The following is a 22732-nucleotide window of genomic DNA, read 5'->3' on the forward strand; positions in this document are numbered from 1 at the left end:
CCTGCTCCAGACCAGGCTAAATTCCAGGATCTATTTAATCTCATCCCTAATGTCAGTCAGCAGTCACCACAAATGGAAACCAATAGTTATTTCACTGCTCACTATACATTGTTATCACATATAACTAGACCCACTGTTATTATTTAAACGTTTGTGATCATTAATTTCAATGATTTTGGATAAAAAATGATTTTTAGATGATGTTGCTATCATTAGATAATTTACAGTTTCCCATAGACTATAAGGCTATATATAAAATGATAGAATATTAGGGCCACAGAGGGGAAAAAAACACAAGTCATAATATTGTAACCAGTTGTTTTAAAGGAGGACAGTTGTTAAAATGACAGATGTGGGGCATTTCGTGAAATTGTACTTCAGTATGGTTTCATAAACAAAGACATGCTGATGTGCCAGAATATTAAGTATCACATTGTCATAAGTATCAAAACTGTAAAAACAATATGTAGCTTTTCTGCAGAAAGAACCAGCCTCATAAATTTATGACTTTATCCTTTTTCTTCAGTGTGGCCCTAGTACTCTGTCATATAAACAAATACACATTCCATATGAATATAAAAACACAATGTGTAACATTATGTTCCTTTATTGAATAAGGACAAAACAAAGCAGGTAAACCATCAGCTCCTTTCGAAACTGAAGTCACAGTGACTCTACAAGATGGAAAGCACAGAATCCAAGCATATTATACAAAATGATACATACACATTCAAAGGTCTGTATATAACACACCCTGCATGTCTGCACACTAAAATAAATGCAGGACAAATCCATACACATCAACTGAACAGACAAATGAATGGATGCAGTAGCCTCCCTGCAGCCTTGTATTACACACAGTATACCGCACAAACATCATAAGAGGCCAAATTCGTCAAAAAACGAACCCAAAAAAACCCAAATTCCTCTGCCACCGCAGGACATATTTAACCAAAATTGAAAGCACACATACTAACTAAAATAATTCAACACATATTGGTCCCTCAGCAGCCGACCACTGTCGTCATCAGGGAAGATTGCCGGATTGTCCCAGTCCATGGCTGGTGGCACTCTGGGGGCCCTCTCCTTCCTCAGGCAGGCCACATTGTGGAGGACAGCACAAGCCACAGTAATATCACATGCCCTAACAGGGCTGACCCTTAATTTGTGAAGGCAGTGAAAGCGTGCCTTCAGGAGGCCAAAGGTCATTTCAACTCTGGCCCTGGTCCTGGCATGGGCATGGTTGTAGGCCTGCTGTGCTTCCTGGGGGTCTGTGAAAGGTGTCAGGAGAAAAGGCTGGCAGCCATACCCCCTGTCTCCCAGCAACACACCAGAGAATTCACCTGTCAACACAAAATCTCATCATTACTACCTCATAAACACAGTGATATTCTTGACACAGCCATGATGGTTATAAATAGGGGTTGTGTGGCTTACCTTGTGATAGGCACTGATAGATTTCAGAGGCCCGAAAGATTCTGGAGTCATGGACTGAGCCAGGCCATTTTGCCACAACATTGCTGATCACACAGTCAGCATTGCAGACCATCTGAAATCATAAGATGAGGAATATTACACCAATCAATGCACATCACTGGCAATGCAGAGTGTTCGTCAATGGACAATATCAAAAAGTTATGTTCACCTGAACATTAATGCTGTGAAAGGATTTCCTATTCACAAAATCGGCCTCATGGGCACCTGAGGGGGCTTTTATCCTTATGTGTGTGCAGTCCACTGCACCAATGACATTGGGGAAACCTGTCACACAAAGTAATGAGTATCCTACTATGTGTTAACAGTTGTCCTGTAATTTGTAGATCCTCTTACCTGCAATCCTATAGAACTCCTCTTTGATGTCACAGAGTCTTCTGTGGCCAGGGAAGGAGATGAAGACATCTGCTAATGCTTTGATAGCCAGACACACACTCCTTATTGTGCGGCAAATTGTGGCCTTGTTCAGCTGTTCTGCATCCCCCACTGAGTACAGGAAGGCTCCACTAGCAAAAAAGCGCAAGGCCACACAAACCATTTGCTCCACACTCAGTGCATGGCTCCGTGCAGTGCGGTGCTTAATCCTGGGACCCAGTAGTCTGCATAGATACCTGATGCCATCTGCAGAAAACCTGTATCTTTCATATAGATGGTCATCAGGGAAGGCCAGTGGGTCCAACCGGTCCCTGAAGACCCTTTCTCGCCTGAAGGCTCTCCTCAGCACAAGTGCTTCTTCATCCACCACATCTCGCACGAATGGGCATGCCATTGTCAGAGCAGAAAGGAACACACAATTTTGGGCCTTCATATAGGCTAGTGGCCACACCTGGTGCTGGGGGGGTGGGCAAAAGAGGGCGATGCCTTATAACGATGACTTGGTTGTACTGATTGCTGGGAAAATAAAAAAAAACTTAGAAAGATGCCACCGTCCTGTGTGCTCACAATAAGAGCTCATATGTCATGGCTCACTTGACTTTACGAGAATATACCTAATTTTTATTTTGAGCTGTGTCATCTTCTTGGAGCTGGGGGAGGAAAGAAAAATAATGATTAATACATTTGTGTTACAGTTAGCATACAGTGTACATTGAAGGCATATCTCACCTCCCTCTCAAGTTTTTTTTATTTCAAGGTCCAGTTTCCTAATTGTCCTCTTTTTTATTTCGGACTCCAGTGCAAGATTTTCCATCTTTTTCTTCTTGTACTGAATGTCTATGTCTGCCAGTTCTATTTGGCGCCGGAGGTGGTTGCCATACAACTTTCTGATAGCTTGTGAGCTCTGTGAACACAATACAATTAGCGCAGCTGGAATTTGGCAGGATGTGGTGTCCTTTTATTAATACGCACTATGTTGCCAGGCTGGTTTTCCCACTGTATAGCATCTGGGTCCTGTAAAAGAAATTCGATTTTTTGATTTTGATGAGGACTCCTCACCATTGTAGAGTAAATAGTACTTTCACAGTCTTAACATGATACCTCATGCCTTCTGGAATCCAGAGAGATGGTCTCCTCCTCATCATCGTCTCCATCATGTGCTGTTGCTGCTGCACTGGGGCCTTCACCCTATCACATTTAATCGGATTCATATTGAAGCTAGTAGACAAGACATGCCAGGCCTACAGTATGCCTTTGATGGAGTACTCACTGGATCAGCATCGTCTGGTGCTTGTGCTGGTGGCTCTAACAGGAACACAGTGCTGCCAGACACTGCAAGGCAATAGGTAAACCAAAGTCAGACAGTCCAAATTGATTCAATATGAATGTGGTTGTATCCCATGTAGAGATGGAAGGACATACCTTGAATGAAGCGGGTGGCATCTTGGGAGGAACCTATGCTCGTCTCTTTCCCCCCAGGGATCCCCTCTAAGACGGGCCTGCCTTTATTTAGCTCCAAGGCCATGTCCTCTGCTGGGGTAAGGTCAGCCTTTGGTGACCCACCACCCGTGCCTTGTCTGTGGGTATTCTTTTTCACTGCTAAAACAGTACAGACAATGTGTGAGCAGGCACCTTCTGGGTACAATATATGCTTGTGCTTTGTTAAATATTAGTCAGGGACCATACCATTCTGCAGAATGTTCTTGTATTTGATTTTGACCTGCTGCCATGTCCGTTTTGGCCCGTTCATGTTTAATCTACACACACACACACACACACATTTAATGGAGTCACACTGCAAAAAATTACTTGGTATTTTTGTCTTGTTTTCAGTAAAAATATCAAAAAATGTATCATAGCTTTATACAGTGTGATGGAGTTACTTTACACAATTTCACTCATATCTGCAGTGCATTTCAATTAAAAATTTAACCGTTTCATAATTACAGTACAACTGCATTTTTGGAGATGTGAATTAAATATTTGAATTGTAATTGTGATGTTTCAGCGGAGCGGTGAGTGTGTAATTGTGCACTACTTACGCATTCAGGCGGTCTGCAATACTTTGCCACGCTTTTTCTCTTTGCTTTATCACTGTGGCGGTGTTGCCTTTCTTCTTAATTATATCTTTTACCTCCTCGTATGCCTCCATGAGGATTTGTGCTTCCGACGGTGAAAAGTACGCGGCTCTAGTTGCCATGGTAAATCAGTTAATCTGTGATCTGTGGCGGGGTCTATTTGAGTGAGCCGTGAGCGCGCACCTATCCAGGATTGGTTTCACCTGGCTTAATGAATCCGTGTCTGCTCATCCTGGCTTGGTCTTTGTGCAACCAATTAAGCCTGGACGCACATGTTTTGGCTTCATTGAGCTCAGCTGAGTCATTTATCCCGGATGTCTTAATTCTACTTTTGTGCAACAGGCCCCAGGACTATTTCTTTTCCGTTGTTTGTTTTCATGCAGCTAAGTAAAACGTTCCTGGCAGTTTGGCTGGGAACTATGATCTCTGCTGACTGAGCTAGCCGAAATGTATCTTAGTTGAAAAATCATTATTCCCTTAGTACACTGATCTAAGCCCTCGCTCTCTGTTATCTTACTTCAGATAATCACCCTGCTCTGCATTGTTGGAAAAGGGCCCATAAGTAAGAATTTCACTGTTAGTCTACACCTATTGTTTACGAAGCATGTGATAAATGAAGTTGTATTTGATTTGATTGATCGTTAATATATTTTCAGTGGCGAGGACTACTGTTGTATCTGGGGAATGGAGATTCACTAACGAGCTGCCTAGCGCCCCAAAGCCGTAGGGTAAAGAGACTGATTCAATTAACCCATCTCAAACCACCAGTACAGCTGTCTGATACAGGCTATGGCTTTCAAATGGCTGAACAGCCCAAATGGCATCATTTAGGTAATTTGTTTATGATTGTGATGGTTTTCCCCCTGATTGATCCACAGATTGCTTATCATAGTAATCTGGGTGGCAGTGGTTTGAAGGATAATAAAAACATTTCAGTTCAACCTTTGTTAATTGAACAGCTTTCTAGATTCCTAGTAAACGGGGACTGAAATTGCAGGCACCACAGGGTAGGCACATGCAAGGCCAGAGCACTCAACCTGCCACTGTTGCAACTGAGTGTGTGTGTGTGTGTGTGCGTGAGTGAGTGAGTGTGTGTAAGTGCGAGTGTGTGTATTTTTGTGTGTGGGTGTGTGTATACGGTTGAGTGTGTGCATATGTGTGTGTGAGTGTATGTGTGTGTGTTTACAGCAACACATCCCATCCTATTTATTCACCTCTCCACCACTCCACTAAGTGTTCTAGGTCAAGTAACAGAGAGTACCTCATCCACTGACACCCACTGTCAGTCCACTGTCAGTGCATATCATGAGTGTATTATGGGGTAGCTAGCTAGCCTTAGATCCCTATAATTCACTATTGCTAAAGTTAGCCTCATACTGTAGCCAGCAGTGACACAGCTGCAGGTCATTACCTCAGATGTAAGGATGTTATGTGGTCTCTGTAGTTCATGTCATGTTGAGAAGATGGCTACATAATAAACCTGTTTTGATCATGCTAACTTGGTGGTCAGTCATCACTTATTTATTCAACTAGACTTACTAGGTCACATAGACGGTAGTTTATGCAGTACAGCACAACTGGGTCTACTCCACTGACGGACATTTAAACTGTCAATATTATTTGGCGCTAACAAAACTTTATATTATGTATTATATCCAAAACAGATACCATAACAGATACAGTGCCAGTCAGAAGTTTGCACACACCTACTCATTCCAGGGTTTGTCTTTTTTAAAACTATTTTCTACATTGTAGAATAATAGTCAAGCCATCAAAGCTATGAAATAACACATATGGAATCATGTAGTAACCAAAAAAGGGTTAAACAAATCAAAATATATTTTATATTTATGATTCTTCAAAGTAGCCACCCCTTGCCTTGATCACAGCTTTGCACACTCTTGGCATTGAGGCCCTCATGAGAGCATAAGAAACAAGATTCTTTGGTCTGATGAAACCAAGATTGAATTATTTGGCCTGAATGACACCAGTCACGTCTGGAGGAAACCTGGCACCATCCCTACGGTGAATCATGGTGGTGGCAGAATCATACTGTGGGGATGTTTTTCAGCCGGAAGGGACTGGGAGACTAGTCAGGATCGAGGGAAAGATGAACAGAGCAAAGTACAGAGAGATCCTTGGTGAAAACTGTCTCCAGAGCTCTCAGGACCTCAGAACTGGGCGACGGCTGACCTTCCAACAGGAATATGACCCAAAGCACACAGCCAAAACAACGCATGAGTGGCTTCGGGACAAGTCTCTGATTGTCCTTGAGTGGCCCAGGCAGAGCCCGACCTTGAAACCGATCAAACATCTCTGGAGAGACCTGAAAATAGCTGTTCAGCAACGCTGCCCATCCAACCTGACAGAGCTTGAGAGGATCTGCATAGAAGAATGGGAGAAACTCCCCAAACACAGGTGTGCCAAGCTTGTAGCGTCATACCAAAGAAGACTTGAGGATGTAATCGCTGCCAAAGGTGCTTCAGCAAAGTACTGAGTAAAGGGTCTGAACACTTATGTAAATGTGATATTTCAGTTATTTTTTTTATCAGTTGTGAAATTTTCTAAAAACCTGTTTTTGCTTTGTCATTATGGGGTATAGTGTGTAGATTGATGAGGGGGAAAACAGTTGAATCCAGTTTAGAATGAGGCTGTAACAAAACAATATGTGGGAAAAGTCAAGAGGTCTGAATACTTTCCGAATGCACTGTATTTACTGTCAATCGTAATGTACTTGGGTACTTTTGGGCCCGTCCTGCAAATGTATTTGGCATGACTCACTTGCAATTGCATTTAAACTTACAAGATACCTTAGATGCGCTCATGGCACAAACTGTTAAAAAATGTATCCTGTAAATTTATAGTAAGTTACCGTCTACTGAGTTGCGGTGAAAATAGTGGAAACAACTTTTAATGTATTTCTACAGCTGAACTGTATTTTGTCAGTAAATATACAACATTGAACTGTATTCAGTAAGTACACAGAAATTTGAATTAAATTATTTTCAATACCGGAAAATGTTATTTATGAATTGACTGGAACTTCAAGGGAATTAACCTCAACATTGGTTAGCGCACACAACTGCACCAGGGATTTGAATTCACATCCTCTTAGATGACAGCAACCTGAATTTCCTGCTTCTCCACCAAGTCGATGGCCATGACAGAGATCGGCTCCATGTTTATTGGCACGAATAAATTTCTGCACTTTGATAAAAGTCGCCCAGAATCAAGTCAATAATTGTACGGTTATCTGACAACACCTACTAAAAAGTAGCAGTGCTCAGGGACACTTGACATTAAGGCCTAGATTCAATCAGATCAAGCGTAAACATGCGTAGCTGGTGTTTTGACTTTGTCGGAGGTGTAACTGCGTTAGAGCTGTCAAGTCGGTGAGCGGCTGCTCATGTGGTCATTGTCACGAAGCCACACCCGTCCTACTCACATTAGAACGAGAAAGTATAGGCTATATAGAAATAATGACACTCAAATTGAAAATCACTAAAGAAAATAATTTGGATTTCTATCAGTCTTATCAAGGTGTAGATTGCATATCATATTCCAGTGTTCCAACTTGTAAACTAGGCTACATGGGATCTCTTTTAATGCAGCTCCGTGCAGAAAATGGCAATTTCCACTACAGGTATAACGCCAGGAGACGCTTGTGGATTTTACAGCTCTAACGCAGTTCCACCTCCAACAAAACAACTGCTATGCGGGTGTCTGCTAGCGCAGATTTGATAGCATCTAGTCCTAAGTGTGCATAAATGCTCTCGGGATTTGAATTTGCAACCTTTTGGTCTGGAGTGCATTAATGACGCAGCAGTGCCACCAGATGGTTATTTGTTAGGAAGAACATATAGTATATCCACACACTCAAATAGGAGTATAATTACGGTACAGTGTTGTTCCCTGGTGTACAAAAAGGTCAAAGGTACATACAGTGCATTCGGAAAGTATTCAGAACCCTTCACTTTTCCACATTTTGTTATGTTACAGCCTTATTCTAAAATTGATTCAATTGTTTTTTCTCATCAATCTACACACAATACCCCGTAATGACAAAGTGAAAACAGATTTTGCAAATGTATTAAAAATAAAAAAACAGAAATACCTTATTTACATAAGTATTCAGACCCTTTGCTATGAGACTCGAAATTGAGCTCAGGTGCATCCTGTTTCCATTGATCATCCTTGAGATGTTTCTACTACTTGATTGGAGTCCACCTGTGGTAAATTCAATTGATTGGACATGATTTGGAAAGGCACACACCTGTCTATATAAGGTCCCACAGTTGCCAGTGCATGTCAGAGCAAAAACCAAGCCATGAGGTCAAAGGAATTGTCAGGATTGTGTCAAGGCACAGATCTGGGGAAGGGTACCAAAACATTTCTGCAGCATTGAAGGTCCCCAAGAATACAGTGGCCTCATACATTCTTAAATGGAAGAAGCTTGGAACCACCAAGACTCTTCCTAGAGCTGGCCGCCCTGCCAAACTGAGCAATCAGAGGAGAAGGGCCTTGGTCAGGGAGGTGACCAAGAACCCGATGGTCACTCTGCCAGAGCTCCAGAGTTCCTCTGTGGCGAAGGAAGAATCTTGAAGTAGGACAACCATCTCTGCAGCACTCCACCAGTCCTTTATGGTAGCGGCCGGACGGAAGCCCGTCTAACAGCCCGCTTGGAGTTTGCCAAAAGGCACCTAAAGGACTCTCAGACCATGCAAAACAAGATTCTCTGGTCTGATGAAACCAATATTTAATTATTTGGCCTCACTGCAAAGCGTCACATCTGGAGGAAACCTGGCACCATCCCTACGGTGAAGAATGGTGGTGGCAGAATCATGCTGTGGGGATGATTTCAGCTGCAGGAACTAGAAGACTAGTCAGGATCAAGGGAAAGATGAACGGAGCAAAGTACAGTGAAATCCTTGATGAAAATCTGCTCCAGAGCGCTCAGGACTTCAGACTGGGGCGAAAGTTCACCTTCCAGCAGGACAACGACCCTAAGCACAAAGCCAAAATAACGCAGGAGTGGCTTCAGGACAAGTCTCTGAATGTCCTTAAGTGGCCCAGCCAGAGCCCGGAATTGAACCTGATCGAACATCTCTGGAGAGACCTGAAAATCTCTGTGTAGCGACGCTCCCCATCCAACCTGACAGAACTTGAGAGGATCTGCAGAGAAGAATGGCAGAAACTCCCCAAATATAGGTGTACCAAGCTTGTAGCGTCATACCAAAGAAGACTCGAAGCTGTAATCGCTGCCAAAGATGGTTCAACAAAGTACTGAGTAAAGGGTCTGAATACTTATGTAAATGTGATATTTCAGTTTTTTTATTGAAACATTAGCAAAAATGTATAAAAACATGTTTTTCTTTCTCTTTATGGGGTATTGTGTGTAAATTGATGAGGGGGAAAAACAATTTAATACATTTTAGAATAAGGCTGTAACGTAACAAAATGTGGAAAAAGTGAAGGGGTCTGAATACTTTGCTAATGCACTGTAGGAGCTCAGCCAAGATAGCATGAAGTAAAAAGACTGCCCCGTTTTCCCACCTGCATCTCCATCCCGAATCTCCCCATTACCCCCCCCCCAGGAAAATATGCCTACATTTATACTATTGTTTATATGTGTATTTCACACTTTGTTTAGGTAATAATAGCAGTACAATATGGATGTCAACCCTGTACATGTTCATGTCATCATCATCAATCAACTACATTACAGTTAAAATCTACTTTGACTACAACCACCAATGTCTGTATGTTAGCTACGCTACCAGCTTATGCAAATGGGAGTTAGAATTTAGCAGTGACTTTTCTAAACCTGAAAAGGGACAACTTTTAAATATTATGCAGCGAAAACAGCCAAATACATCCAAATCAGATTATAAAAAATTTAAAAATTGTAACGGGCTGTTACAATACATAAATCATGACTGATTTGACAAATATTCACTTTGTTAGGTCATATTTGTTGAATGTGTGCCAATCCAGCATCGTTCTATCCCCCACGGTCTGCATTCAATTGAACTCTTTTCCGCATCGACCCCCATTACCACCCTACTTGAGGTATCATAAATATGTTTTTTATTTGTGAACTTGTTCTGATAGCCTTTCATCAAAGTTTTCCATGTTTGTTGTCAAGGAAGTGAGTTTGTGTTTATACAGGATGTACCGCCCCTACCTACATGTACCATCAACCAATCATGTCAATGTGAAGCTATACGGAGCCCTCCGCATTGTTTCAGAATTTGTGAAGTGTACCTTTTTGTACCCCAGCTAACAACACTGTAGTGTACCCCAACCATACCCTTATTATTTTTAGATTGTGTTAATATATGTTCCAAGCAATTAGTGGCACTGCAGAAACATTGATCCCCTCTCAATCAAGATGTTGCAAGTTCAAATTCCCAAATAATTAATTTATACTCTACGTCAAGTGTCCTTGAGCAGTGCTAGTTTTATGTTGTTGATGATAATTTGACAATTATTTACTTGATTCTGGGCAGCTTTTAACAAAGTGCAGAAATGCATTCTTGCCAATACGTCTTTGGCCAAATGTCTTTCACACTCACAGATCTGGTGGTGTCGCTGCACTGTAGCAGGACATTTTAGGTTGCTAGCGACCAAGACGTTCAGAGTTCAAATCCCATATAAGGCTGTCACAGTACAAGATTTCAGAATACAGCAGCATACTGTCATTTTATAGAAATAACACCAAGCTGTTGTATATATTTACTCAAACGTTAAGAAAAGTGGAGAAATGTATTCTTGCCAATCTCCGTTATGTCCACAGACCTGGTGGCATAGCAGGAACTTCAGGTAGCTAGCAATCAATATGTTTTGAGTTCAAATCCCAAGTGAGGTGAGTCCCAAAAAAGCAGCACACCGGAATTTAGCTGTAGAAATACAGTAAGTAGTTGTAGATTTACCATATTTTGACCACAACTAGACAAAATTATCCAGGGGACCATGACACAACGTTTTAAGAATGTCCTTGGGGACGTCCCTGGAACAAACTGGGAACTCTACAAAACCTACAGGGGACCATGACTGTTTAAATTTAATTAATGTCAGTTATGCCTTCTTCATATTGCTGGCATTGTATGTGATGATGTTGCTGATCTTGCCATGGATCCAAAAATGGTTTATTGTTTCCTCATATGCATCATGTATTTGTGGGTGTCACAAACACCAGGAATTTTCAACTTCAATTGCTCCACCTCCACACTTAAATCTACCCCAGAAATCTTTCCTTTCAATGGTGCCCTGTTCCTAAGAGCAAAGCAAGAAACAGATCTTGACCCAAGTTGCATGCCACGGAGCGCCTGCTCCCTCTTGTCAGAAGAAACACAAATAAATATCACACGTCCACTACAGGTTACCGTTACTGATCCAACTGCACCCAACTCCTTTCTCACACACCCTGAAACCACAAATGGATACGTCAAAAGGCAAGGGTCCACTTTCTCAAAAAATGTCACCCCTACTGGTCCAGAGTTTTCTTTATCATGTCTGGCGCCATTCTTCCTCAACACACATCTTCCCATTACACTCAGCTCTTCTTCCTCGGTGTCCCTATCCGTTCACCATGCTCATGCCACGTCTACATCCACAGCGTTGCTTGCAGAGCACCCACTGACGTCTTTCCTTATCCCAATTTACAAGTCTGGGTATCTCTGACCTCGCTATGCCTCCCCACGTTACATCTCCCTTTCCCACCAATGACCTCTGGCCAACAGAGTCCAGAAGACTAAGTTATGAGACTACCTTAAGAATCTAAATAGGAACAAACATTACAGTAATGGGTGCTATAAATCCAAGTAAAATATTGGATTAGTTTAGAACATGCTTGTAATTTATATTTGTGTAGCATAATATTGATTAATCAATCAATGTACATTGAAACAAACAATTCAAAAAAATCAACCTGCAAAAGAGCCTGCTGGGAAATATGATAATGATGGCCGTGGTTTTGGTTAAAAGTTATGTGTATGAGTTTCATGCCCCTGTATTAGGGTAAACTCGACCCTCAAAATAAGGCCTTATGAAATATGTATGGTATTGTCGTAAATAAATGTATTTTTTATGATAATGTAGTCGGTCCATAGAACCGAAAATGGATGAATGAATCAGCCACAGTCAAGGTAGGTGGAAAATCATGTTAATTTGTAATCTGATTAAAGATGGTTTAGTATTTCTTTGAAACCAGAATACTTATCCTCAGATGGACAAAGTGGTTCAAAGTTGTTTTTGCTGAGCATCCAACTTGTTTTTTGCGAAGTTTGCAAATGGCTTTGAATTTATCTGCAGTATTTTCAGGTATCATAAAATGAATTGCAGCTTTTGACCTTTCCAGTGGCATGTTAAAAGACTCTTACACTATAGTGTCACAACTTATTCATGTTTATCTTTACACAATATCATTGGTTGATTGTTTTGACTTGATTATCTACACCTGGTGCCTGTTCAGGAGATTGGACATTTACAGAATGTTCAGATAGAAATGTATTGTGTAGATCAAATATGATCTACTGGCACATGGATTGAAATAGTATAGGATATTGTGTGTTCTCTATTCATTATATTTCTATCTGCAACATGCAGTTCCAGATACAGCCCTGACATTAGTTGAAGGCAGCCAATCCAATAGTTTCTGAAAAGTAGTCACTTCCTGAGATCTGTATTCAAATCAAGGGTTAGAACCAAAATTATTTTCCAATCGTTTTGTTCTGAACAGAACCCACCGAAAAAGGTTTCTGTTACACTGTTCCGACCTGTAAAATAAAGTTCTGAACTGGTTCGAACCCAAAAAATGTACTGGTTTAAATCCTTCTTTTCTGTTCCTTTTTTAACATGTAAAATCAACAGTTTTTTACATTTAGCTCATTAAATTACTTCACCAATTAGAGCAGATAGAGCAGGCAAGCTAGTTGTTTACATGCGTGATGGACAGACAAGTGTAGCCTATGACGCAAGATGAAACTGACATTTTTGCGGGTGGGGAGAGAGCAAGAGAGAGTTGAAGAGGAGGCTTGAAGTGCTGGGCATCTTATTATGACATGCATTATGTGAGTTAGGTCCACAGAATGATACCTAGGAGACGCGGCTTCTATGGAGGAACTTTGAATGTCCTTTGAGCTAGCTAGCTAACAAGATTTTGCGTGCAGAGCGGCAGCAGAATGAAAAACAAGTCTTACTTTTTTGTAGTTAATAAATCCAATGTGAAACGGGATAACAAGGCCTATAGTATCCTTAACTAGCGTTGAGAAAGTTAATCCATTCTTCTCTAGCTAATAAAACATCTCTCTCCCTATCTTCTGATTTATGCTTATAACGCCAGCACAGTAGCCTATGGTAACGTCAGTACAGTAACCTATGGTTATGTCAGTACAGTAGCTGATGCTTTAGAGGGGGGAGGGGCAGATACCTAAACACGCACACACACTGACAAAGATTTTCAGCTTGCAGGCAGACACTGAGTGACAGAGTGAGGGCTTTGCATAAGTGCTTTGTTGTGTTTTTTTGAGTGGGACTCGAAAAAAATGCATGGAATGTAAAAGTATGTTATTAACCGGTTCCCATGCTTTTAAAATAACGTTTCTGTTCTGGAACAGTATGGGTCACTTTCGTTCCCGGTTCCGTTTCTGTTCCTTGAAAATGTTTGTTATTTTTCGTTTTTTTGTCCTGTTCCTGGACCGGTTCCAACCCCTGATTCAAATATTATTATATATATAATAATAATAATAATATAATAAAAAAAGTAGTTGCTTCTCAGATCTGTATTCAAATAGTTTTAAAAAGTATTAATTTTTTCGGATCTGTATTCAAGTAGTTGTAGGCACCTCCAAAGTAAATAGTTACTTTCCATAAAGCATATTTAAAACTTAAGTTATCCCAGGTCTGCAACGTATTCATCCTGCTTTGTCCTAACCCCTCCAAAGACAACCAATTACACATAGGTTGGAGAGGTTAAATCCAAGTGTTAGTGGTCATATCCATTTCACTGAAGTGTATGGGAGGGTAGAGGGTAGGATGTTTTAGTGTGGACGTCTACCCTAAGTCTAAATCACCCTCTCCTGATTCAGAGGGGCTGGGTTAAATGCGGAAGACACATTTCAGTTGAATGCATTCAGTTCAGCAAATTACTAGGTTTCCTTCCTGGTCCACCCCTGTTACTTGTGTATCTGTAGGGAGGCTGGCTGGGAGGGAGCCCTTTGGTCCAGTGTTACATACACTAAGCCTGAGCCCTGCTGAGCCTCACAGGACAGAATGCAGCCTCTATGCTGCCATGCTTCCCTGCGCCACAGAGCACAGCAGAGCACAACTCAACATAATGACATCAGCCACATAGAGGCTGTGTACCAAATGGCACCCTATTCCCTATATAGTGCACTACTTGGTCAAAAGTAGTGCAATACATAGGGAATAGGGTGCCATTTGGGATCCACAGAGAACACAGAGTCTCCTATTGATGAGACTGTCGAGTTGTTTCAAAGAAAATATATATATATTTTAACTGGAACATAATCACATGTTCTGTCCCCCCAGCCAGAGCCCAGACTAACACCATCTGTCCTCACGAGGTGAGCCCTAGAATGCATCGCCATGCCAGATGATGAATCCGGTTTCGCTGGTTGTGTTTACAGTAGTACTCTATGGGTCGGTTTTCTGGACACAGATGAATGCTTTTTAGTTCAGGACAGGGCTTCCCGAGGGCTCCAACGAAGACTATTTGTCTGTGAGTGAGTGAGAGGAGGTGATCGGCTAGGGAGCTTTTACAAGTTTATGATTCACACATTATCTGGCCTACAATGGACCCAGTTGTTGAGGCTGGTGTGTCCTCATCTCACCTTTTCAGTCAGAGTGACATTTTCCCTGTGAAGAATAGTCAGTTTGAAAGCTTTTACTGTGACCTGTTACCTCAGTGTGAGTTGGAGCGAGTTGCCAACCTCTGGATGTCCATTGTCAGTAATTGGGGATGGCGTCTCCTAGCAACACAGTGATTTGATTTCACTCTGATCCTGGCCATCTATTATTTAGATTTTATTTAGCCTTTTATTTAACCAGGCGAGTCAGTTATGATGACAGCCTTGTTTACAATGACGGCCTTGTTTACATTGACAGCCTTGTATACAGTGACGGCCTAGCCATCGCTATTGTATATTTGGCCTTTTGATGTGTAGATAATGGTTTGAAGTAGTGGCGTTCGCTGAGGGAGGACGGCTCATAATAATGTCTGGAATGGAGCGAATGGAATGGCATTAAACACATGGAAACCATGTGTTTGATGTATTTGATACCATTCCACTTATTCGGCTCCAGCTATTAACACAAGCCTGTCCTCCCCAGTTAAGGTGCCATCAACATCCTGTGGTTTTATTTTTATTTTTTATTTAACCTTTATTTAACTAGGCAAGTCAGTTAAGAACATATTCTTATTTACAATGACGGCCTACCAAAAGGCAAAAGACCTCCTGCGGGGACGGGGGATTAAAAATCAATTTAAAAAATAACATATAAATATAGGACAAAACACACATCACAACAAGAGAAACAACACGACACAAAGAGAGACCTAAGACAACAACAACAGCATGGTAGCAACACAACATGACAACAACATGGTACAAACATGATTGGGCACAGACAACAGCACAAAGGGAAAGAAGGTAGAGACAACAATACATCACACAATGCAGCCAGAACTGTCAGTAAGAGTGTCCATGATTGAGTCTTTGAATGAAAAGATTGAGATTAAACTGTTCAGTTTGAGTGTATTGTTGCAGCTCGTTCCAGTCGCTAGCTGCAGCGAACTGAAATGACGAGCGACCCAGGGATGTGTTTACTTTGGGGACCTTTAACAGAATGTGACTGGCAGAACATGTGTTGTATGTGGAGGATGAGGGCTGCAGTAGATATCTCAGATAGGGGGGAGTGAGGCCTAAGAGGGTTTTATAAATAAGCATCAACCAGTGGGTCTTGCGACGGGTATACAGAGATGACCAGTTTACAGAGGAGAATAGAGTGCAGTGATGTGTCCTATAAGGAGCATTGGTGGCAAATCTGATGGCCGAATGGTAAAGAACATCTAGCCACTCGAGAGCACCCTTACCTGCTGATCTATAAATTATGTCTCTGTAATCTAGCACGGGTAGGATGGTAATCTGAATCATGGTTAGTTTGGCAGCTGGGGTGAAAGAGGAGCGATTATGATAGAGGAAACCAAGTCTAGATGTAACTTTAGCCTGCAGCTTTGATATGTGCTGAGAGAAGGACAGTGCACCGTCTAGCCATATTCCCAAGTACTTGTATGAGGTAACTACCTCAAGCTCTTAACCCTCAGAGGTAGTAATCACACCTGTGGTTAGAGGGGCATTCTTCTTACCAAACCACATGACCTTTGTTTTGGAGGTGTTCAGAACAAGGTTAAGGGTAGAGAAAGCTTGTTGGACACTAAGAAAGCTTTGTTGTAGAGCATTTAACACAAAATCTGGGGAGGGGCCATCTGAGTATAAGACTGTATCATCTGCATATAAATGGATGAGAGAGCTTCCTACTGCCAGAGCTATGTTGTTATTGTAAATTGAGAAGAGCGTGGGGCCTAGGATTGAGCCTTGGGGTACTCCCTTGGTAGATCAGCACTCCTACTCTAAGACTCTTTGTGAATGCAGGCCCTGATGGTGAGATCAGTTGTGATGGTAAATGAGCCTCATACTTACAGCTGCCAGACAGGAGGGGAGAGTTATAGGCCCTGGGAAAGGAGTGATTCCATATGAGATCAAACAACGATTTACTTCTAATGGAGAGAGACTGAGAGGGGGAAGGGTTAGAGATGGAGAGATAGAAAGAAAAGAGCAGAGGGAGAGATGCTAAAAGTAGGTGGCAATAAAGGCGATTTGGGTTGGTGTAGAAAATATATAAAATGTTTATATAATCCAACCAAGTGAAACTTCTAGGTCCTCTGATTCTTTTCTCTTAAAGCTCTGGGCAGGCATTCCTGCTCTCCCACAGAGACACAGTCTGCCCATGTACAGGACCTGTGCCTGAAGACAAATGTTATGGCTTGAATCATACACTTTTGATGTGATATGACCTCTAAACATGTAATTGATTGGATTATTGACCAACCTGAAAACCAAAGTGTCAGATGCATTGTAGATTATTTTCCAGGGTGGGTGAGGAAGGTGACATTGAGCGCTTTGCCAGTTCTCTTCTCAGGGTGTTTACCTTGGTGTTACTTGCTCAGAAAGCCTCTATTTTCATGCAGCCTGTTGGGGGTCTGTCAGAGGCTGGGGTCAGAGCCATATGTCACACCTGCCTAAAACTGGATGCCCCTGGGAAAGATGCATCTGTTCCCCATCCCCAGGCCTGTTATGGCACCCTGCTCCTCTGCTCAGACACAGCTTTCTGGAGAGACACGGTACCTGCGGGGACTTGCTCCCATTCAGCCACAAGACCATTAGTCAGGCACTGATGTTGGGTGATTAGGCCTAGCTCGCTGTTGGCTTTCCAAGTCATCCCAAAGGTGTTCAATGGGGTTGAGGTCAGGGTTCTGTGCAGGCCAGTGAAGTTCTTCCACACCGATCTTGACAAATCATTTCTGTATGGACCTCGCTTTGTGCACAGGGGCATTGTCATGTTGAAACAGGAAAGGACCTTCCCCAAACTGTTGTCACAAATTTGGAAGCACAGAATCGTCTAGAATGTCATTGTATGCTGTAGCATTAAGATTTCCCTTCACTGGAACTAAGAAGCCTGAACCATGAAAAACAGCCCCAGACCATTATTCCACCTCCACCAAACTTTACAGTTGGCACAATGCATTGGGGCAGGTAGCGTTCTCCTGGCATCCTCCAAACCCAGATTCATCCGTCGGACTGCCAGATGGTGAAGTGTGATTCATCACTCCGGAGAATGTGTTTCCACTGCTCCAGAGTCCAAAGGCGCTGAGTTTTACACCACTCCAGCCAACACTTGGTTTTGCGCATGGTGATCTTAGGCTCGTCCATGGAAACCCATTTCATGAAGCTTCCCACGAACAGTTCTTGTGCTGACGTTGCTTCCAGAGGCAGTTTGGAACTCGGTAGTGAGTGTTGCAAGACATACCATTTTTTTTTTTAGATTCGCGCTTCAGCACTCGGTGGTCCCATTCTGTAAGCTTGTGTGGCCTACCACTTCGTGGCTGAGCTCCTAGACGTTTCCACTTCACAATAACAGCACTTACAGTTGACCGGGGCAGCTCTACCAGAGCAGAAATTTGACGAACTGACTTGTTGGAAGGTGACATCCTATGACGGTGTCATGTTGAAAGTTACTGAGATCTTCAGCAAAGCCATTCTACTACCAATATTTGTCTATGGAGATTGCATGGCTGTATGCTCAAATTTATACACTTGTCAGCAACGGGTGTGACTGAAATAGCCAAATCCACGAAATTGAAGGGGTGTCCACATACATTTGTATATACAGTGGGGAGAACAAGTATTTGATACACTGCCGATTTTGCAGGTTTTCCTACTTACAAAGCATGTAGAGGTCTGTCATTTTTATCATAGGTACACTTCAACTGTGAGAGACGGAATCTAAAACAAAAATCCAGAAAATCACATTGTATGATTTTTAAGTAATTAATTTGCATTTTATTGCATGACATAAGTATTTGATACATCAGAAAAGCAGAACTGAATATTTGGTACAGAAACCTTAGTTTGCAATTACAGAGATCATACGTTTCCTGTAGTTCTTGACCAGGTTTGCACACACTGCAGCAGGGATTTTGGCCCACTCCTCCATACAGACCTTCTCCAGATCCTTCAGGTTTCGGGGCTGTCGCTGGGCAATACGGACTTTCGGCTCCCTCCAAAGATTTTCTATTGGGTTCAGGTCTGGAGACTGGCTAGGCCACTCCAGGACCTTGAGATGCTTCTTAGCTAAATTAGTTAGCTAAGTAACGTTAGATAATTTGCCAAAATACATCTGACAAAAAAAAGCTAACAACAATGCGTTATGACAAAATAAGAGAATGTGACAATAGCTAGGTTTCCATCCAATTGGCGACATATATTCTTGCAAATATTCAAAAATCCACATGAAGAAAATATAGGCATTTTCCCACCAGTGGTGTGTTTCCACCAAACGGACTTGTTGTTGATAAAAATCAGTGTGTGATGACATAGTGCACACAAAATATACTTTTTCGCTTAAATTTTCATGGACCAAAAAAAATCTGAAGTTCAATGTGTTTACATGGCATTTTCAACAGTTTACGAAAACTGTTTAGTTAAATAGCAACTGTGCCTACTCTGGTCTTGGCATGTGTGCCCTAAATTTGCAGGTACCGTGCGGATAGGCTAGTCTACGTGATGAGATGAGATTTATTGAAATGGAGCATCAAGGTCACCGTGCACTTTCACCACCCTGTGAAGTTCATGAGCATGTATTTAATCTGTAGCCTAAACGGCATGGTTTCTCGAATCGCAGTGGGAGGACCACTCACCATGTCATCACCTGACTCCAAGTTTACTTCGATATGATGGTTATTATATCAATATTTGTGCAAAAAGGCGTTTCCACCGACATTTCTCTCTTAATACATTTTACAGACACAAAAAAATCCCACCATGTCGAACGAACTAATGATCTGTCGCCATTTATATGGTACCAAAACTTCCTGTTTCCATCACAGCTTTTGTTATTTTTCTAAATACGAAATTGAAATTATTCAGAAAATAATTTGTTATAATATTGGACTGTAGACATTTAGTCAGTTCAGAGACTCATTAAAAAACATAAAGTCTATCAAAATACTTTTACGCAGGCAGTTGATTTTAAAAATATATGTTTTGTGGATATAATATTAACCCTAACGTGACGTGGTACTGGTACGGTGTGTACTGACGCTATGAAGTCTCCTCTTTCTAAGTGCGAGGTGCACAATAATCGTAAGTGTACGATCCCAGAAATACTGCATGGTTAGGATCTGCACACATATAAAAAAAAATTACTCTCACCTCCCGCTGGAAAATACTCAAAAAGTACTGAAACATTTTCAGTGTGGTTGCGTGCGCTTCATTACTTCATAACCTGGTTCTGAATGGATAACTGAATGGATCACTTAATGAGCCTGCCAGTTTCTAAATCAAACACACTTCTTCAGAACTCTCTCTCTCTCTGTCTCTCTCTCTCTCTCTCTCTCTGGAAATTCCAATATCTGTTATTAATTGGATCCTCCATTGCGGTGGTCACGTCATTGATTTCATAACGTGTCACATGACGAAGTGTTTGTAGAAATGGGAACACAAGATAGAGCTGTGATTTAGGAACACGTTCCTGGAAGAAAGATAAAAGTTAGGATGCTGATATAACCAGGAACAGAAGTGCTTTGTAGTGTGTGTGTGTGTGCGTGCACATGCATGCGTGTGTATGTGTGTGTGTTTTATAAATAAATTGACAAATTTCGCCTCAGTCTGAAGCATTGCAGTGCTAATAGATTCAAAGGAATGCATGATTCAGTGCAAACTCATTCATTTACACTCTCTTGTTAAATCTACTGCGCTGGCTAATGTAGAACAGGTCAAACTCATGTCACATTTTAAGAAAATTCTGTTTTGGGGGGGAATACCCACAGAGAGAATGCCCACCCTTTCTTTTCACTATGTCACACTTTATGTTTGGAGATGCACTTTGCTACAGTTGCTACAGTTGATGCTACAGTGTTTTTATTACGAATAAGTTGTTGTAGTTATATTCATATTGTATTGGATGTAATGTGGTTTTATTTTTTATTGTTTTTAGTGAGTATTTGTATTTGTATTGTGGCTGTGTAAAGGCCCTTACCTGCCCAGGGACTGCAGGTGCACATTAGCTTTGTCTAACACCGGCACATTTACATGGATGTTGCATTATTGTAATATTGATGTTGATTAATGTACACTGTCCCCTATAAATGAATAAATACTGTCAGCCTGAAGAAGAGGAATGTCATTCTCTTCTGTATATTATAATCCATTCCCAGGTGGATGTTCCAATGTTCTGGAGATATTCTCCAGTCTGAGAGCTAGTCTGGATCAACATGATTAGGGCCCAGTAATTCTATGTAATAGACAGCTGAATGCTGTTTCTCACCATCACAAAAAGTTAGAACATGAATTCTGTTCAAGTTTCATGTTTTATTAGTCATATGTACAGGATACACATGAAAGGCAATGAAATGCTTACTTACAGGTTCCTTCTGGACAATTCAACAACAATAATAAATAATAAAATATATCAATATGAACATAAAGTAAATGGCTCAGTAGAATAGAATAAACATTTTAGCATCAGTGTAATACAGGAAGGCACCATTTATACTCCAATATTTGCATGTGTTTTGGGGATGGGGGGGGGGGGGGGGTGGGGAGAAAGTGTTTAAATTATGTCGTATTAAGCAATCATAATAAGATAGCAGCAGCTATGGTGTGTTTGTGTGTGTGTGTGTGTAGGTGTGTGTGTAGGTGTGTGTGTGTGTGTGTGTGTGTGTGTGTGTGTGTGTGTGTGTGTGTGTGTGTGTGTGTGTGTGTGTGTGTGTGTGTGTGTGTGTGTGTGTGTGTGTGTGTGTGTGTGTGTGCTAAGGTGCGGCGAATCAGAGCAGGTGGTCATTTCAGTTCAAATGTTCAGCAGTCTGATGGCTTGTAGATAGTAACTGTCTCTGAACCTGTTGGTAACAGACCTCATGCTCCGATTTAGTTGAGTTCTAGCATATCATCACATGAACTGAATGAGATGTTTCAGTAGGATATCTGATGGGGCTTTTGCCAAATGAAAAATATCTAATTCCATGTACTACATTTTTACTGCACATGTTCTTTTCAAATAATACATTGACCAACAAAAGGCAGCATACTTGCCTTATACATGAGAGCATTATAGGAGATGATATGACGGTAACATGTGGCACTTCACAGCGATGTGTACTACAGCTCACAATAAGCAGCAAGCTGCCTGGCCTGCTCATGATTTGCATTTCTTTTAGCACACAATGCACTTCATTGTGTTGACTTGGGAGTGTAGCACACCGTAGGGATTCACATTTAGACCATATCAAACCATTCTCCACTATACATTCTCAACCTGATGACTGTCGTTTAACGACCATTTTAAGCTCTGATGCTGATGTTGTCCCATGTGTTGCCTAGCATGAATTATGGGGCGGTCATAATTAAACATGGGTCCTTGGAGACCTAAGTTTGCCACTTTTCAAAGTATACTTGAGTTCACTGTATGCAGAGTTACAGCAGAGTTTGTCAACTGATCATCGGTCTAGCTGTCGGTGAAATACAATATGTTTTCAATGGCGCATTGACAAATAGAAAAGTTACTTTTTTTTCTCAAACTCTACACAGCAAATAAAGCTGTGAGCAGCGATATCCACTACGGCATTGTCATCATCTCTCTCTCTCTCTCTCTTTCTCTTTCAATTTAAGGGCTTTATTGGCATGGGAAACATATGTGAAATAGATAACAAACAAAAGAGAAATAAACAATACAATTGACAGAAAACATTACACTCACAAAAGTTACAAAATAATAAAGACATTTCAAATGTCATATTATGTGCAAATAGTTAAATTACATAAGGGAAAATAAATAAACAAATAAATAAATAACGGTGGCCTTTCTTAATAGCAAGGCTATGCTCACTGAGTCTGTATGTAACAGTATAACTTTACGTCGTCCCCTCGCCCCGACACGGGCGCGAACCAGGGACCCTCTGCACACATCAACAACTGACACCCACGAAG

General features: G+C 41.5%; 2 protein-coding genes across 8 annotated transcripts in view; one reads left to right on the forward strand and one right to left on the reverse strand.

Moving 5' to 3' along the window:
• LOC139539096 (adenylate cyclase type 5-like) overlaps positions 1 to 22732 on the forward strand; it is a 154426-nt gene that overhangs the window by 39826 nt on the left and 91868 nt on the right. The window lies entirely within an intron of this gene.
• Positions 571 to 4314, reverse strand: LOC139539085 (putative nuclease HARBI1). Of its 6 annotated transcripts, XM_071341829.1 has the most exons (11): positions 3912 to 4313; positions 3556 to 3626; positions 3292 to 3468; positions 3140 to 3201; positions 2971 to 3057; positions 2842 to 2883; positions 2599 to 2773; positions 2484 to 2519; positions 1831 to 2385; positions 1438 to 1549; positions 571 to 1343 (listed from the first exon to the last, which is right to left on the reverse strand). In XM_071341829.1, the coding sequence occupies exons 1-7, from the start codon at positions 4067 to 4069 to the stop codon at positions 2606 to 2608; spliced, it is 765 nt and encodes a 254-aa protein (XP_071197930.1). In that variant the 5' UTR covers positions 4070 to 4313; the 3' UTR covers positions 571 to 1343; positions 1438 to 1549; positions 1831 to 2385; positions 2484 to 2519; positions 2599 to 2605. The 6 variants fall into 6 exon arrangements, with proteins under 6 accessions (XP_071197930.1, XP_071197928.1, XP_071197929.1 ...); XM_071341827.1 differs by adding an exon at positions 1646 to 1761 and having other exon boundaries at positions 2599 to 2883; positions 3556 to 4314; XM_071341828.1 differs by adding an exon at positions 1646 to 1761 and having other exon boundaries at positions 2971 to 3201; positions 3556 to 4314.

Source organism: Salvelinus alpinus, chromosome 14, assembly GCF_045679555.1.
Source record: "Salvelinus alpinus chromosome 14, SLU_Salpinus.1, whole genome shotgun sequence".
Lineage (NCBI taxonomy): Eukaryota > Metazoa > Chordata > Actinopteri > Salmoniformes > Salmonidae > Salvelinus > Salvelinus alpinus.